General features: G+C 46.6%; 1 protein-coding gene across 1 annotated transcript in view; it reads left to right on the top strand.

Annotated features, from left to right (window-relative positions):
- Nucleotides 1–16,514, top strand: part of DOT1L (DOT1 like histone lysine methyltransferase) — a gene marked incomplete at its 3' end in the record, with an annotated part of 59,148 nt that overhangs the window by 12,637 nt on the left and 29,997 nt on the right. Inside the window, exons 3-7 of the mRNA XM_081091969.1 lie at nucleotides 4,967–5,041; nucleotides 8,300–8,363; nucleotides 8,879–9,107; nucleotides 10,854–10,948; nucleotides 11,506–11,568. Coding sequence (XP_080948095.1) covers nucleotides 4,967–5,041; nucleotides 8,300–8,363; nucleotides 8,879–9,107; nucleotides 10,854–10,948; nucleotides 11,506–11,568 — 526 coding nt within the window. The remainder of the gene's footprint in view (nucleotides 1–4,966; nucleotides 5,042–8,299; nucleotides 8,364–8,878; nucleotides 9,108–10,853; nucleotides 10,949–11,505; nucleotides 11,569–16,514) is intronic.

Raw genomic sequence — 16,514 nt, 5'->3', positions numbered from 1 at the left:
TTAGAGAGAGGGAAGGGAGAGGGAGAGAGAAACATTAATTGGCTGCCTTCCGCAGGTGCCCCAATCATGGCTGGGGATGGAGCCTACAACCGAGGTATGTGCTCTTGATCTGAATGTTTAGTCTGAGTGCCAATGCTCCAACCAGTAAGCCAACTGGCTAGGGCTGGTTTATTGATTGATTGATTTTATTGATTTCAGAGAGGAAGGAAGAGAGAGAGATAGAAACATCAATGATAAAGGAGAATCATTAATTGGCTACCTCCTGCAACGCCCCTACTAGGGATTGAGCCCACAACCTGGGCATGTGCCTTGACCAGGAATTGATCTGTGACCTCCTGGTTCATAGGTTGATGTTCAACCACTGAGCCACACCAGCCAGGCTGATTTATTTATTTTTAAAGAGGCTGCTGGTTAGATGGTGGAAGTGTTGTGGTTGAGAGAGGGAGGGCTCTGAGCTGGCAGCTTGGTTCTTGTCTACTCCTTGGGGGTGCTTCATGGTAGTCGGCCTCTCCAATGGGTTCTCCTCTGCAAAGTAGGGTGTCTTTTTGTCCTGCAGTACAGGGTGTCAGGCCAGTTTGAATCTGTGGAGCCAGCCTTTGGTTTGGCATCTCCAGTTAACCTGGTCTTCTCCTGGACTGGCAGTGGCTGCTGCCCTCCAGGCCTGAGCCTCAAGTCCTGTGTCTCAAAACAACTTGACCTTCTTCCCTCTTTGTCCCTACAGATGAGTTCTGTTCATTGGCAGAGCTGGGTGGTTACCTCATTTTTTTCCCCTCTCCTTTTACTTTTTATAATGGAGAATTTCCAACTTACACAGAGGTAGCTGAGGGTGTTCTTTCCGATATTGCTTTAAAAATTGTAACTGAAATACACCCGAAGCACAGAAACTGCACATGTGTGAAGTGTAAGGTCTAAGTGGGGTGGCTGTACACATGTCCATGCACGGCCGTCATGGCAACAGATATCTCTATCCCCCACATTTCCTCATGTCCCCTGAATCCATCTCCCTCTTCACTCTTGTCCTCGGCAACCCTGATGTGCTTTCTGGCACTGTGTGTTACTTTACATTTTCTAAAATTTTACCTGCATGGAATTGTACAGCGCATGCTGAGCACGCCGTTTTGAGATTCTCCATTGTGTGTACCAGGAGCTTTTCCTTTTTATTACTGAGCAGCGTGCTGTTGTAGGAGGGACCACAGTTCCCTCATCCTGTTTACCTGTCCACCACATGATGAATGTGTTTCCAGCTCTGGGAGCCCAATGGGGGCTTTTTCATTCTGTCCTGTGTTCCTCTGACTTGCCCCTGCCCATTCTGAGTCCAGCCTCACTTTCTGGAACCACAGGATGCTCCAGAGTCATTCTGAGTTTCCCACATCGCACCCTTAGAATCGGCCACTTCTCTGGGGAGCTCTGCTTTGTTTTGTCATTTCTTGAGATTGAGTTGTTTGTCTCCCTTGACTGAAGTTGTGAGAATTATTGACATGTTCTGGCAGTGAGTGCCTGATGAGGTGCTACAGGAGGTGTAGCGTAGCTGACTGCGGTTTTCATGGCACCTCAATGAGTGGAAGCTTTTAACTGAGTTCATTCTTTGATGGTTAGTTGTCTGGGTTGCATCCAGGAAATCTTTGCCTCCTGAGTTGCAAAGATGCTGTCTTTTATTTTCTTCAATAAGCTCTGTGGTTTTCACTTTTACGTTCAGGTTTAAAATCAGTTGTGAATTAATCATGGTTCTATTAAATGAGATTACAAAGATTATGAGGGTGAAAATTTAAGTTTTTTCCATCTGATACTTGGTGGTTCCAGCCTCATTTGTTGTTTTTTTTTTGGTACATCCTCACCTGAGGATGTTTCTCCATTGATCTTTTAGAGGGAGTGGAAGGGAGAGGGAAGGACAGAGAGAAACATCGATGTGAGAGAAACACATTGACTGGTTGCCTCCTGCACATGTCCCCACCAGGGCCTGGGCCTGGGAGGAGCCTGCAACCAAGGTACGTGCCCTTGACCGGAATTGAACCCAGGACCCTTTCCTTTGGTCTGCAGGCTGACGCTCTATCCACTGAGTCAAACCGGCCAGGGCTCCAGCCTCATTTGTTGAAAAGACTCTCTTTTCCCCATTAAGTTATCTTGGTGCTTTTATCAAAATTTCATGTTTATTTGTTTGTCTGTCTGGATTTTGTGTTCAGTGTCATTGCCCTGGTTGTTTACCACACACTGCTGGTTACTGCAGATTTATAGTAAGTCCCAAAACAGGATAGTATGTTTTGCAACAGTGCTATTATTTTTAAAGATTATTTTGGCTGTTCCACGTTCTCTGCCTTTGTGTGTCAATTTTAGAATCAGTTTGTCTGTTTCTCCAAAAAAGCTTGTTGGGCTTTTTTTTTTTTTTTTTTTTTTTTTAATATTTTATTGATTTTTTACAGAGAGGAAGGGAGAGGGATAGAGAGTCAGGAACATCAATGAGAGAGAAACATCGATCAGCTGCCTCCTGCACATCTCCTACTGGGGATGTGCCCACAACCCAGGTACGTGCCCTTGACCGGAATCGAACCTGGGACCTTTCAATCCGCAGTCCGACACTCTAATACACTGAGCCAAACCGGTTAGGGCGCTTGTTGGGCTTTTTTAGGGATTACTTTGAGATGGAGTCTAGTTTGAGGAGGAGGTTTAACAATATTGAGTCTTGGATCCCATGAACATTATTTGTTTATGTTGCCTTTAACTTTTCTCAACATTTTGTTTTGTTTTGTTTTCAATAGAGCTCTTGCAAGTCTTTCATTAAAATGATCCCTAGGTATTTATGTTTTTTTAAGGATTTTTTTAATGGATATTTTTTAGAGAGGGAGGAAGAAAGAGAGAGAGAAACATTGATGTGAAAGAGATACATCAATCAGTTGCCCCCTATAGGTGCCCCGACCTGGGGTCGAACCCACAACCTAGGTGTATGCCCTGACCAGGAATTGAACCTGAAACCTTCTCGTGCATGGATAATGCTCCAACTAAAAGCCACACCAGCCAGGGTCTGAGTGTTTATGTGTTAATGCTTTTTTAAGAGACATTTAATTTATTTTCTTTTTTCTTTTCTTTTATTCTTTGTTGTTGCTGGTACATATAAATATAGCTCGTTTTTGCATGTTGACCATGTGTCCTGTGACCTTGCTGAATTCACATCTTGAGTTCTGGAAGCATCTCTGTAAATTCCATTGGCTAGACTACATACTGAATCATGTGTCTTGTGAACAGAGATAGTTTTGTTTCTTTCCAGTGAAGACTGTCCATTTGTTTCTCTTGTCATGTGGCACTGGCCAGGACCTCTGTCTATCTAGTACAGTGTTGAAGGGAGGTGGAGCCTACAGGCATCTTCACTGTCTCCACCCTCCTGGGAGTATGAGTCTTGCACCCAGTTTGGTGTTAGCTGCAGGGCTCATAGTCTCCTGCCTGAAACCATGTGTGCTGCTGATCAGAGGTTTCCCCATCGGGAGGTGCTCACTGGGAGTAAAGGGGGGCGTTCTGTAAGCAAAGGAGAAGAGAGCACTATTGCAGCCTAGGGACCCTTGGATCTGGGGAGCACAGGAAGGTGACATGTGGACTGTCCAGCTGGCTCTGGCGACTTTGAGTTTGGAATGGGTCTCCAGGGGAGTGTACCCAGACTTCTGAGATAGGAGTGTGGTCTGAGTGTGTGGTCTGTGGGCATGATAAAGAAAACTGCTAGCTGGATTCAGTAGCTGTTACGAGAAGCAATACTTCAGACAGAGTGAGGAGTCTTGCTAGATGACATAGGGACCCAGGGACAAAAAGAGCTGTTCCTTATTCCTTCTCAAGTATCCTTGTGTCCCCCACTCCACCTCCCATCCCCTGCAGATCACAGAACGGAGCCAGCAGGCAAAGTGGAGCTGCGGGTGGTTTCTTGCCCAGAGACAATAGTTTCATACCTGACCCCAGACTTTTATTGAGCTGTCCTCCCCCATTTCTAATTTCCTGAGAGTTTGTTTAATCATGAGTAGGGATTTAATTTTGTCACATTCACTTTCTGCATCTGTTGAGATGGCCATACTATTTTCCCCTTTATTCTATTAGTGAGATAAATTACAGTGATTAATTTTAGTGTTAAGCAGCTCTTCATTCTTAGAATAAACCTCACTTGATAAAAGTGTTTTGCCAAATTCATTTAAATTCATTTGTAATATTTGTGAAGGATTTTTGTGTCTGTTGATGACACAAAAATCTTACTTGTAATGCCTTTACGATGCTTTTGTCTTCCTCTGCTTTTGGTATCTGGGTAATGTTAGCCTCATAAAACTGGAAACATTTTGGTGGAATTGGTGCTATTTCTTCTCAAATGTCTGATGTGATTCACCAGTGACGCCATCTTGGCCTGGAGCTTTCTCCGTGGGAAGGTATTTTATTAAGGAATCAGGTTATGTAATTGGATAGAGCTATTCAGATGTTCTGTTTCTTCTCATGTCAGTTTTGGTAATTTGTGTCTTTCAAGGAATTGTTCACTTCAACTAAGTTATTGAATTCATTGGCATGCCATTTTTCTTTCTTTTTTCTTTCTTTTTTCTTTTTTTAAATATATTTTTTTATTGATTTTTTACAGAGAGGAAGGGAGAGAGATAGAGAGCTAGAAACATTGATGAGAGAGAAACATCGATCAGCTGCCTCCTGCACATCTCCTACTGGGGATGTGCCCGCAACCCAGGTACATGCCCTTGACCGGAATCGAACCTGGGACCTTTCTGTCCACAGGCCGACGCTCTATCCACTGAGCCAAACCGGTTTCGGCATGCCATTTTTCATCATATTCCTGATTTGCCTTTTATTCTCTGTATAATCTGTAGTGATGACTCCGGTTGAGTAATGAGGATATTTTCTTTTTATATTTAGAAGTAAACAGTGTTTAAGAAAGTTGAGAGTGAAATGTCCAGCCTGAAAAATCATCTTCATTGTTGTTTCTGCTTTTGGATTTCAGATGGGTCTGTGAGGAAATCCCAGACCTCAAGCTCGCTATGGAAAATTACGTCCTAATCGATTACGACACCAAAAGGTAAGTGGGCTTCTGTCTGAGCTGCTTCTCTTTATCTGAACACATGGTAGGGACACAGCCTATAATTAGTTCTTTTTCCATGGTACAAACTGATCTGAAATTTCCTTTCAGAATTGGCTATAATCTCTGGAGCTATTTTATAGGAACTTTTTATCAGATGTTGGCAGAGGCTGTCAGAGTGAGGACATAACTGAGAATGCCACATTGTGCAACAAGACTTGGTCTGTGTGAAATCACCTCAAGTTTATAGTCGCTGTTTTCATAGCGGGCGACTCCAGCAGCCAAGCTTCCTACCCAGAAGCCACTGGTGGCCTGGCCTCTGGAGCCCCAGATACTCGTTAGCCCCAGTCCAGCTCTCAGTAACCGTACCCAGCCTTTTGGCCACATTCAGCAGTTTCCTGCAGGCACATCCTGATCTCAAAGGAGAGTCCTGTGGGTGGAGAAGGGAGAGGCCAGCTCTGGAATGCCTGCTTGGAATTTTTTTATTTTTCTTTGAGAAAGAAAGATGACATTCCAGGCTTGTGTCCATTTTAGCTCTTGGCAGGCTAAAGGGTGGTGCTGTCTGTGGGCTGAGATAACTCACCCTTTGTTGAAGAGCATGGCCCACAGGAGCTCCGAAGCCCCCGCACAGGGCCCAGCACGCAGGCGTCCCTTCCTTGATCTCACGTGTGTTTAGAGGCCTTGGTTCACGGGTCAGCATTTCCCACCTCAGTCAGCCAGATTCTGTCCTCTCACCTCTCGCCCTCCTCCCCATCTAATAATTGTCACCCAGTGTTGTAAAAAGAAGGGAACTGGCCTTGGCTGGTGTGGCTCTGTAGGTTGGAGTGTTGTCCCATACACCAAAAAGTTACCCGTTCAATTCCCGGTCGGGGCACATATCCAGGTTGTGGGTTCAATCCCCGATTGGGGTGCGTACGGGAGGCATTCAGTTGATCTCTCTCCCCCTCTCTTTCTCCCCTCCCCCCCTTTTTCCCCCTCTCCCTTTCTTTCTCTCTAAAATCAATGAAAACATATCCTCAGGTGAAGATTGGAGGGGGAAAAAAGGGGGGAATTGCATTCTCATTGTCCAGGGCATCAACCATGCTGTGGATCCCATGACAAAGTCCTCTTGCCCCTAGGGTGAGGATATGTAGGGGCACTGGCCCTTGCATGTCAATCACATAGTCGGTGAAGCACATCTTTAATAAAGGGGTGTCCACTGTGTGCAGGGCCTACAGCAGCAGATGTTTGAGAGGTGCTTTTGCTACAAGACGCTTGAATTGGAAGTTTAATGTTCTTCCTTTCATGTTCAGTTGGCTTAGAAAAGACTGGAAGGATGTCGGAGTTGGCAGAGAGCGGTGGGGCCAGTCTGAGCTCATCCTTGCAGGAGAATGTCTCCCAGGGGTGGTCGGAGGCTGTGAGTGGTCACTGTGGTTGGGTTGAAGGGGTGATGTGAAAGTTGGAGCACAGGAACTGAAATGCAGAGTGGTGAGTAGTGTAGTGGCTTCTGCCTGCGGCCACAGAAAGTGTGGACCAGAGCCCTGGACCTGCTGCTAAGTCATCTTCTCATCTGCTAGGTGGACTCAGGGCCACGGGGCCAGGAGGGCCTCTGTCCACGGTGAGCCTGCTGGCCCCATACCTCTCGTCACCTCCGTCCTGTAACTAGTCTTCTGGAATGTGCTGGAGCATGTTGTTCCTGGTTACTAATTGCATCAGCCCGCTCGATGTTTCTAGTCACTGTCCTTTGTGAGAACTCTTCAGGCTTTGGTGGTGGCTGCTCTGTCCTGCCCTTGAACTCTCTAGCTTTTTCAATGGCAGCTGCCATCCAAGGGAGTTGCAAACATGTCATGTGGGTGCTGGTCTTAGTTGAATTTGTTACTTCTGTTAGGAAGGAAAGTGCCCCTAAACTCTGTAAATCTAGGGCTGAGATTAAGGAGTGGGGTAGGTATCGAAGGTGCTCGTGGGGAGTAGTGGTTCTGTGTCCCGTGTGTGAAGGAGCCCATTACTCAGCTGGCATCGCTGAGCAGACGTAGAGAGCCCCAGGGATGCTCCTTTTATATAGCACAGGAACCTGGTGCATGTCCTCCCCCTGTGGCACTGTGGACATCAGGGCTGGGTCACTTTCTGTGGGGCGGTCCTGGGCACTGTGGGTGCTGAACAGCATCCCTGGCCCCCACCTACTAGATGCTAGGAGCACCCCAAGTCATGACAAAACAGATGTTCCCAGACATCACCCTGTATTCCTTGGGGGTATGACAATCCCAGGGGAAAACCCCTGGTTTAGGGGATTTCATTGAAAATTAACACCTAAAATAAAATTGATTATGTTTGGGAGAATTTAGATTCTTTTTTTTTTTTTTTTTTTGAAATTATTCAGTGTTCCTGTTTCCTCCCCCATTGACTCCATCCATCCTGATCCTGCACCCTCACCAAGAATTTCGTTTCTTAAAAAACTCCCCCCGCTTGGCTGGCCTGGCTCAGTGGTTGAACATCGACCTATGAACCAAGAGGTCACAGTTCAATTCCCGGTCAGGGCATATGCTTGGGTTACAGGCTTGGTCCCCAGTGTGGGGCATGCAGGAGGCAGCTGATCAATGATTCTGTCTTATCATTGATGTTTCTGTCTGTCTTTCTCCCTCTCCTTTCAATAAATATATATATATTAAAAAAAACAAAACTCCCCCAAGCTCTCATTATATATCTAACACATGCTGCTTATATCTTTGAAAGTGTGGAAACTTTAAAAAAGTAAACAGACGTGATACCGGTGTGAAGGGAGGAGGTGCTGCCCTCCTTTCTGCACAGTCAGGGTATCGGCGTGGTCCAGCAAAGCCAGTTGCCCTTTCTCCCTGTGGGTGTTCTCAGCACCCATCCGAGTCAGGACCGAGGGCGGGAGGGCTGCGGGATCCAGCCAGGGAGAGAAAGGCCGTGAGAGCCTGCCTGCTGGGTTGGGGGTGAGGGCCTGGTCTGGGTTCCATTCCCCATGGGGCTCTAGGAATGGCTGTGTGAACCCCTTTTCTGATCTATGGCCTGATGAGCACACCATTGCCCTCGGGTTTGGCCTGTGAGTACAAGATACAGCCTCGTAGCCATGACTGCCTCACCCTGAAACTCTTGGCCTAGCCTTGTTGCCCATGTGGGGTATTCTTTGGTGCCCTATGACCTCTGGGTGGGAGCCAGGCTCTGCCTGACCCTGTGACATCTGTCCACGTGCCATCCCTTCCTGGTGTCCTGTTCTGAGCTTGGCAGTAACCAGTGCCTTTCTTTTGCCTTTTTCAGCTTCGAAAGCATGCAGAGGCTCTGTGATAAGTACAACCGGGCCATCGACAGCATCCACCAGCTGGTAGGTGGCCTCACTCTCCCCTCAGGCCTATCTCCTCATCTAGACCCCAACTGTGGTTCTCAACCCCATTGTCCTTCACATTACTTGATCCCAAGAGGGCAAGGCCAAGGCTGAAGGGTGCTGGCTCTCTGCTCCTCTGGGCCCATTTCTTTTCCCACGTAGATTTTCAGGAAGACAGTCATTCTGAGGCCAGGGTTCTGAGGTCAACAGGCTAACAACCCTGTTGTGTAGCGAGGCAGCATGGCAGCATGGCAGGGCCCAGGCAGTGAGCATGGTGTGCACTGTGGGCCTTATTGCTCGCCAGTTATACACACACATGCACACCTATATATACATACATACCCTTATACATGTTTAGGCTCATATAACGCCCATGTACCCAGACACACACTTGTATATACACATGCACACTTTTTTTTCAGTAGGAAGCAGTAACCTGGTGTTGGGGTGTGAAGGTCGTAGGGTGTATTTTCCCCTGTGTGACACATTCCTGCACTTTTCCTTGATGTCTGCAGTGGAAGGGAACCACGCAGCCCATGAAGCTGAATACGCGGCCATCCAATGGGCTCCTGCGGCACATCCTGCAGCAGGTTTACAACCACTCAGTGACAGACCCTGAGAAGCTCAACAACTACGAGCCCTTCTCCCCAGAGGTATATGGGGAGACCTCCTTTGACCTGGTCGCACAGATGATTGATGAGATCAAGATGACCGAGGACGACCTGTTTGTGGACTTGGGAAGTGGTGAGTGTGGGACAGGTGGCCCCAGGGCTATGCTCCAAGTCCCCAGACCTCCTCTGTGAAAAGTTAAGAGTGTGAGGTTGCTGGAGGGGGCAGGTCCTCCCTCATACCCATTGCCCCAGCCGACCTTCCTGCAGATCCTCTAGCTCCCCCAGAGATGGAGGAAACAGTTACATCCCAACAGGTTTCAACTAAGCCCTTTCTGCTTCTCAATACCTGGGTGGGGTCCCAGCTCTCTCCAGCCCCAGCAACCCCCTATTTCTTTCTTATGGGACATCCTCAGCACCAGTGGAGGCTACTGGGAGCAAGGCCTGTCTTAGCAGGACAGCTACAGGGACCTGGCAGATGTGCCCAAGATGAGCTTTGTAGAATGAGTAAACATCAGGCTGATTGATTCCTGGTAGGATATTCTGATTGGCATGACAGGGCTGATTATCTGACTGTCAAAATCAGATTGCTCTACTAGGAATCCTGCGCACAGCCTCCCTTTTGGGTATCTTTGCCGTCCCCGTGTGACTTTGTTTATACACTATAGCCTCATGCTTACAGACTTGAAAGTCTTGTCTGAACAGGCACGTGTGTCCTTGACCCTTGGGAATAAGATGACATTTTTGGTAGCGTCATCCTTAGTTTAAGCCCTTTTCAAGCACACAATTCATATTTTAATTGGGATGCATGTGGTTCAAAAGCCAGTTATCTAGAAGGCTGTTTAAGTTATCTCTCTTACATTGAAAGAGTGATAATTTTTTAAAACCACCAGTCTTGTGCATGACTCTCACTTCCTCCCCTACCCCTGGTAGGGACCCTCACGACCTTTACCTGTGGGCTTTCATTTACCTGTGTTTCTAAATAGTGTGCTTCTTAAAATGTGTGTGTGAAAAAAAAAAAAGTGTGTGTGTGTGTGTGTGTGTGTGTGTGTATTGTATTGATTTCAGAGGGGAAGGGAGAGAGGAGAGAGAGAGAAACATCAGTGATGAGAGAGAATCATGGATCGGCTGTCTCCTGCAATGCCCCACACTGGGGATCGAGTCCGCAATCCGGACATGTGCCTTGACTAGGAATCGAACCCGGACCTTCTGGTTCATAGATCAACACTCAAACACTGAGCCACGCCAGTCAGGCATGTGTGTTTATTTTTATTATTTGAATACCTTCTATTCAAAATGGAAAATTGAAGGGCTCCTAACATTATTTGAAATGCAAAGCTGACCTCTCATGGGAGGACAGGTTGCTGGCTAAGGTCCACAGTGCTGGCGCTGGCAGGCAATGCCCCTTTCCTGGATCTGAGCTCCTCCTGCTTGTCCGGCTGGGCAACGATGCCACCAGTGACAGTGGTTTGGAGATCCCATTTCTGTTTTTCGGGGGTTCTCCTGCCACCTCCAATCCCGTTTTAAACCCAGTCATTGACAAGCATTGATGGTGTTCTCAAGGCGATGTCCGATCTGGTGAGCCTTGCTGTGCTGTGGCAGCAGTGTAGTGTGGATTCGAGATAAATGGGAGCCTTACCCTGTGGCATCAGTCTCTAAGGGCTGTGTCTGTGTCTGGATAGTTCATGCTTCATCTGGCCATAGACCAGTTCTAGTGGTGGGAGCCAAAGTGTGACAGCCATCCCCTAGTGAATGCGTGTGCCTTCGTGGAGAGTCTGGGGGCTCTGCCTAATACCCTCCTGGCCGCTGCCCACCTGGCTTCTCCCACCTTCCATCACGGTCCTGCATCTGTGACTACCCCTCCCCCCACCTCTCTCTGAAGGAGTGGGCCAGGTCGTGCTGCAAGTCGCCGCGGCCACCAACTGCAAACATCACTACGGAGTCGAGAAAGCGGACATCCCAGCCAAGTACGCGGAGGTGAGCCATGGGGGACTTGGCCGTGTCTTTGTACCTCTTTTCTTTTCACATCTGTTTGCCCCCATCATCAGGTGGTGGGGATGGGGGTGTGGTGGGACATGGGGACAGAGGGTCATCCAGGCAGGAGCTCTGAGGCTCTTTGGTCTCCAGTGTGAGTTTGGGTCTCTGTTAGTGTGTTTCTGTTCCTCTGGAAACTATAGCCTCTTGCCCCCAGGGTGGGCTCAGCTGGTAACACTGTCTGCGGAGTAAATGGGTCTGAGCATCATCTCATCCAACAGAAATGTTTGTGGTTTGGACTCTGGTGTCCTCCGGTTCCCTGAAGGTTGGGAACTATTGTAGGCCCACAGTCTACCATCCATGGGACCCCGAGAATCCTCCTGGAGCTGTTGCTTACTGGTTGTGTTGGTGGAGGGGGCAGACTGGCAGTCTCGGCTTAATCTATCAGAGTGGGAGGGGAACAAGGGGATCGATGGGCCTCGAGGAGCCACAGGCCATCTGCTCAAGTTCCTCTGCCTTCCTGGATTTCTGATGGGCTGTCTGATTTTGTTCCCTTGCAGACCATGGACCGAGAGTTCAGGAAGTGGATGAAATGGTATGGAAAAAAGCATGCAGAATACACAGTGAGTGCCATCGCTCCATGCCCCCGTGGCTAACAAGTCCCCTATACTTTCTCCTCCTCCCAGACCCGCCGTTCATCTCCTATGGCATCCAGCTCATCCCCACTGGGGCAGCCCCTCCTCACCCATTCTTGCCCCGGCCTAGCCCGAGCTGGGCATGTGGTATTGCTGGAGGAAGGCCTGCTTAGCTCCCTTCAGGAGCCCCTTGGATGGGATGGCTGACATTACCTAGAAGTTCTCCCTCCTCTCTTCCCCTCTTTTTCACCCCTTCTTGGCCATGCTCGTCTTCCTCTTTCAGGGGCCATCTTGGGGGCAGGTGTTCCTAACTCCTGGTGCACGCTTTCAGAGAACAGAGGTGGCACATCTTTCTCAGGCCTTGGTTAGCACAAAGGTCATCATCACCTGCTCTCTGCGTGTCTCCAGAACCACTTGGGGCTCCTTCTGAGGCGGCCCCTCCTTCCATGTCGTGCATGTGTGTGTGTAGTGGAGCTGGTGCGAGGTGGGTAAGTAGGGTGTGAAGGGAACAGCTGCTTCCCCCATCCACTGGCCAGCTGAGTGGCATCTTTCTCTTGCTGCCTTCCCAGCAGCATGTGACCCAGCCCACAAGCACCTTTTCTTGGCAAGGCTGGGATTAGGGGCAGCATTCTCTACGGCTCTCTGGGCTGCCCCTTGATCTTCATCATTCAGCCCAGCCTTTCAACGACAAGGTTCCTCAGGCCCTGGCCTAGATCTTCTGGTCTCTCTGCTTCTTCTGCCCAGGGCATCTACATCCACTTCTTGAAATGCATTTCCATGCTCAAGACTCCCTGTTCATCTTTCTACCAGGGTTTCCTTCTGCCCATGGACATACAGCTGTAATGCAGTGTCTATTCATTTGGTGTGAGTCCAAAACCAGATCTTTAACAGGTCCTTCTCTTCCTCTCTCAGTTCATTACCTACCAAATACCCAGCTGTTGAGGCCAAAACCACTTAGATTCTTCCTGGTTCCACCAGCTGGTCCTGTGGCTCTTCCCTCCCAAAGGGCTCTCACAACTGTTCAGTCCTCTCCCTCTGTATTGTCACCAGTTTAGAGCAGGCTGTCCCATGGGGTGTTGACAGTTGAGTGGAAATTGATGTCCCTGAAATATTAGGGAAATGGATTAAATCGTATAATCATAGTTCGGGAATTGATCGGGGGTATGGGAGAGTAGGAAAGAGGAAATTTTCTGCTCCTTGGAAACAATATAACAGCTTCTTCTTTCACAGATCATGCTTTTGGTGTATTTAAGAGTCCTCGCTAAACCTAAGGTCACCTAGGTTTACCTTCACAATATCTTACAGGAGTTTTAGTTTTGTGTTTTACATTTAAGTCTATGGTCTATTTAAGTTAATTTTTATGAAGAATGTAAGGTCTGGGTCTTAATTCATTTCTTTGTATGTGGAGATTAAGTTGTTCCAGCACCATTTGTTGTGAAAACTATCTTTGCTCCTTTGTCAGAGAGCAGTTGGCTATGTTTGTGGTGGTCTGTTTCTGTGCTCTCTGTTCTGTCCACTAGTCTATGTGTCTGTTCTGTGACCTGAGAATTTTTTTTCCATGGATTTTTAGAGAGAGTGGAAGGGAGGGAGGGAGGGAGAGAAACATTGATTGGTTGCCTCCCTCATGCCCCTTGACCTGGGCTGGGGATTGAACCTACAACCCAGGTATGTGCCCTTGACCAGGAATCAAACCCTCGACCCTTCGGTGCTCAGGGTAGTGCTCTAACCACTGAACAACACAAGCCAGGGCAACACACGCTGTTCCTCTGTGTGTGTGTTTGCTTATTCATTTTTTATAAGATCTTTTTTTTTGTTTTGTTTTGTTAATCCTCACCTGAGAGAGTGGAAGGGAGAGGAAGAGACTGAGAGAAACATCAGTGTGAGAGAGACACATCTATTGGTTGCCTCCTGCACGCACCAGAGCCAGGGAACCTGCAACCAAGGTACGAGCCCTTGACCAGAATGGAAACTGGGACCCTTCAGTTTGTGGGCCTGTGCTCTATCCACTGAGCCAAACAGGCTAGGGCTAAAATCTTTTTTTAAGAGTAGTTTTAGGTTTATAACAAAATTGAGAGGTAGGTACAAAGATTTCCCATATATGCCTACACATATATGCCTCCCTGTCCCCACACATGCCTAGTCTTCCCAATTATCAACATCATTCGCCAGAATAGTGACTACTACTTTGACACATGATAATCACCCAAAGTCTGTAGTTTACCTTAGGGTTCAATCTTGATGTTGTGTATTCTATGGGTATGAACAAATGTATAATGACATAGATTCATTATTATAATATATAGAGTATTTTCACTGCTGTTTCCATAGTTTTACCTTTTCCAGAATGTCATGTGGTTGGAATCATACAGTATGTAGTCTTTCAGATTGGCTTTTTTTTTTTTTTTTTTTTCACTTAATAGCATGCATTCAAGCTTCTTCCATGTGTGCTTATAGCTTGATAGGTAATTTCTTCTTAGTACTGGAGAATATCCTATAATCTTTATGTATCACGTTTGTGTAATTATTCACTTACTGAAAGGCATCTTGGATGCCTCAAAAATTTTGCAATTATAAATTAAGCTGCTATAACCATGTGTATGCCGAGTTTAGTGAGACATAAGTTTTTAAGTCCTTTGGAATATCAGCAAACATAATTGCTGGATAGAATACATGCTGTATTGATTACTGGAGCTTTAGAGTATGTCTTAAAATCGGGTAGCATCAGTTCTCTGATTTTGTTCTTCAATATTGTGTTGCCTGTTCTGGACCTTTTGCCTCCATATAAACTTTAGAATCAGTGTGTCAATATCCACATAATAACTTGCTAGGATTCTCATTGGGATTGTGATGAATTTGTAGGTCAAGTTGGGAAGAGCTGACATCTTGACAATATTGATTCTTCCCATTCATAAACATTGACTTTCTCTCCATTCATCTAGTTCTTTGGCTTCTTTCATCAGAGCTTTGTACTTTTCCTCACATAGATCTTGTACATATTTTGTTAGATTTATACCTAAGTATTTCTCTCCTTTTGTTGTGAGGCTGATAATAAATGGTGTTGTTGTTTTAATTTCAAATTCTATTTGTTCATTGTTGGTTTATTAGAAAGCAACTGACCTTTACATGTTGTATTTTTTTAAATATATTTTAATGATCTCAGAAAGGAAGGGAGAGGGAGAGAGTGAGAGAGATAGAATCATCAATAATGAGAGAGAATCATTGATTGGCTGCCTCCTGCACACCCCCTTACTGGGGAACAAGTCTGTAACCTGGGCAGGAAATTGAACCTCCTGGTTCATAAGTTGACATTCAACCATTGAGCCACACTGGCTGGGCTACATATTGTATAATATATAATATTACCTTTATCTTATAATCTCACTATAATTGCTTATTAGTTCCAGGTTATTTTTTGTTAATTATTTCAGATTTTCTGCATAGATGATCATGTCATCTGCGAACAGACAGTTTTATTTCTTCCTCCCCAATCTGTACACCTTGTGTTTACTTTTTGTGTCTCATTGCATTAGCTAGGACTTCCAGTACAGTGTTGAAGAGCGGGGGTGAGGGGTCATCTTGCCTGGTTCCTGATCTTAGTGGGAAAACCTCAAGTTTCTCGCCATGGAGTATGACATTCGCTGTAGGTATTTTGTGGATATTTTTTCTGAAGTTGACAGAGTTCCCCTCTATTCTTAATTTGCTGAGAATCATTATCATGAAAAGTTGTTGGATTTTTACTATACATTTTTTGCTCCTGTTGATATAACCATGTGGTTTTCTCATTGTGGCCTGTTGATATGATGGAGGTTCGTTGAGCTGACCGTCCACACCCAGGGTAAATTCCACTGGCGCACGGTGTGTGTCCTCATATGTTGTTGGGTTTTTGGTTTGTTCCTGTCTAGTTGAGGGTTTTTGCATCTATGTCTTAGTCGGTGGTTTCCCTTTCTTATACCGTCTTTGGTTTTGGTGTCGGTGATGCTGTCCTCGTACAGTGAGTTTGGAAGTGCTCCTTCCGCTGCTCTTTTGATTTTCCTTGGCAGGACTTGCACATTCAGGGGTGGGCCTAGCTCTCCTTCCCTTTTTATTGGTGGAATGTCTTCCAGATTTTTTTCCACACAGTGAAAGGTGAGGAGTCATCTCCTTTGACCTCTCTTGTTTCTCCAACACCTAAAGTTCTCTGGCATTTGTCCTGCAGGCTGATTGGGTAGTAAGTCCAGCTGCTTCTTGTTCCCAGGAAACATCTTTCCACCTGATTGTTGTATCTGCTGGTTGGGAGTTCCAGATAGCTAACCATTTTCTTAACACTTTATGGCTTCCTTAAAACACAGGTATTTGGGGGCTTTTTAAAAAGATTTTTTGTTGATTTTTGGAGAGGGAGGGAGGAAGGGTGGGAGAGGAGAGAGAGAAAAAACATTGATGTGTCAGTGAAACATTGATTGGCTGCCTCCCACCTGCCCCCCACCAGGGCGCAAGCCCGCAACCCAGGCATGTGCCGACTGACAGTCTTTTTTTTATTATTATTATTTTTTAAATATATTTTATTGATTTTTTACAGAGAGGAAGGGAGAGAGAGAGTTAGAAACATCGATGAGAGAGAAACATCGATCAGCTGCCTCCTGCACATCTCCCACTGGGGATATGCCCGCAACCCAGGTACATGCCCTTGACCAGAATCGAACCCGGGACCCTTCAGTCCGCAGGCCGACGCTCTATCCACTGAGCCAAACCGGTTTCGGCCCGACTGACAGTCTTTTGGTGCATGGGAAAATGACAAGCCAACTGAGCCACACAGGCTAGGGCAAAACACAGGTTTTTAAGTTCAAAAAATACTTTCTGCTTCTGGTGAGTGAGCCCAACAGTTCCAAGCACACAGTATAAGAGTTTTTATTGACCTGGTTCCCAGAACAGCCCCGATCAATCCACCTGTTGCCTTC

Source organism: Myotis nattereri (genome assembly GCF_964212035.1).
Source record: "Myotis nattereri genome assembly, chromosome: 5".
NCBI classification, from domain to species: Eukaryota; Metazoa; Chordata; class Mammalia; order Chiroptera; family Vespertilionidae; genus Myotis; species Myotis nattereri.
The sequence above is the reverse complement of the archived record's forward strand: the minus strand, read 5'-3'. Positions and strand labels throughout refer to the sequence as shown.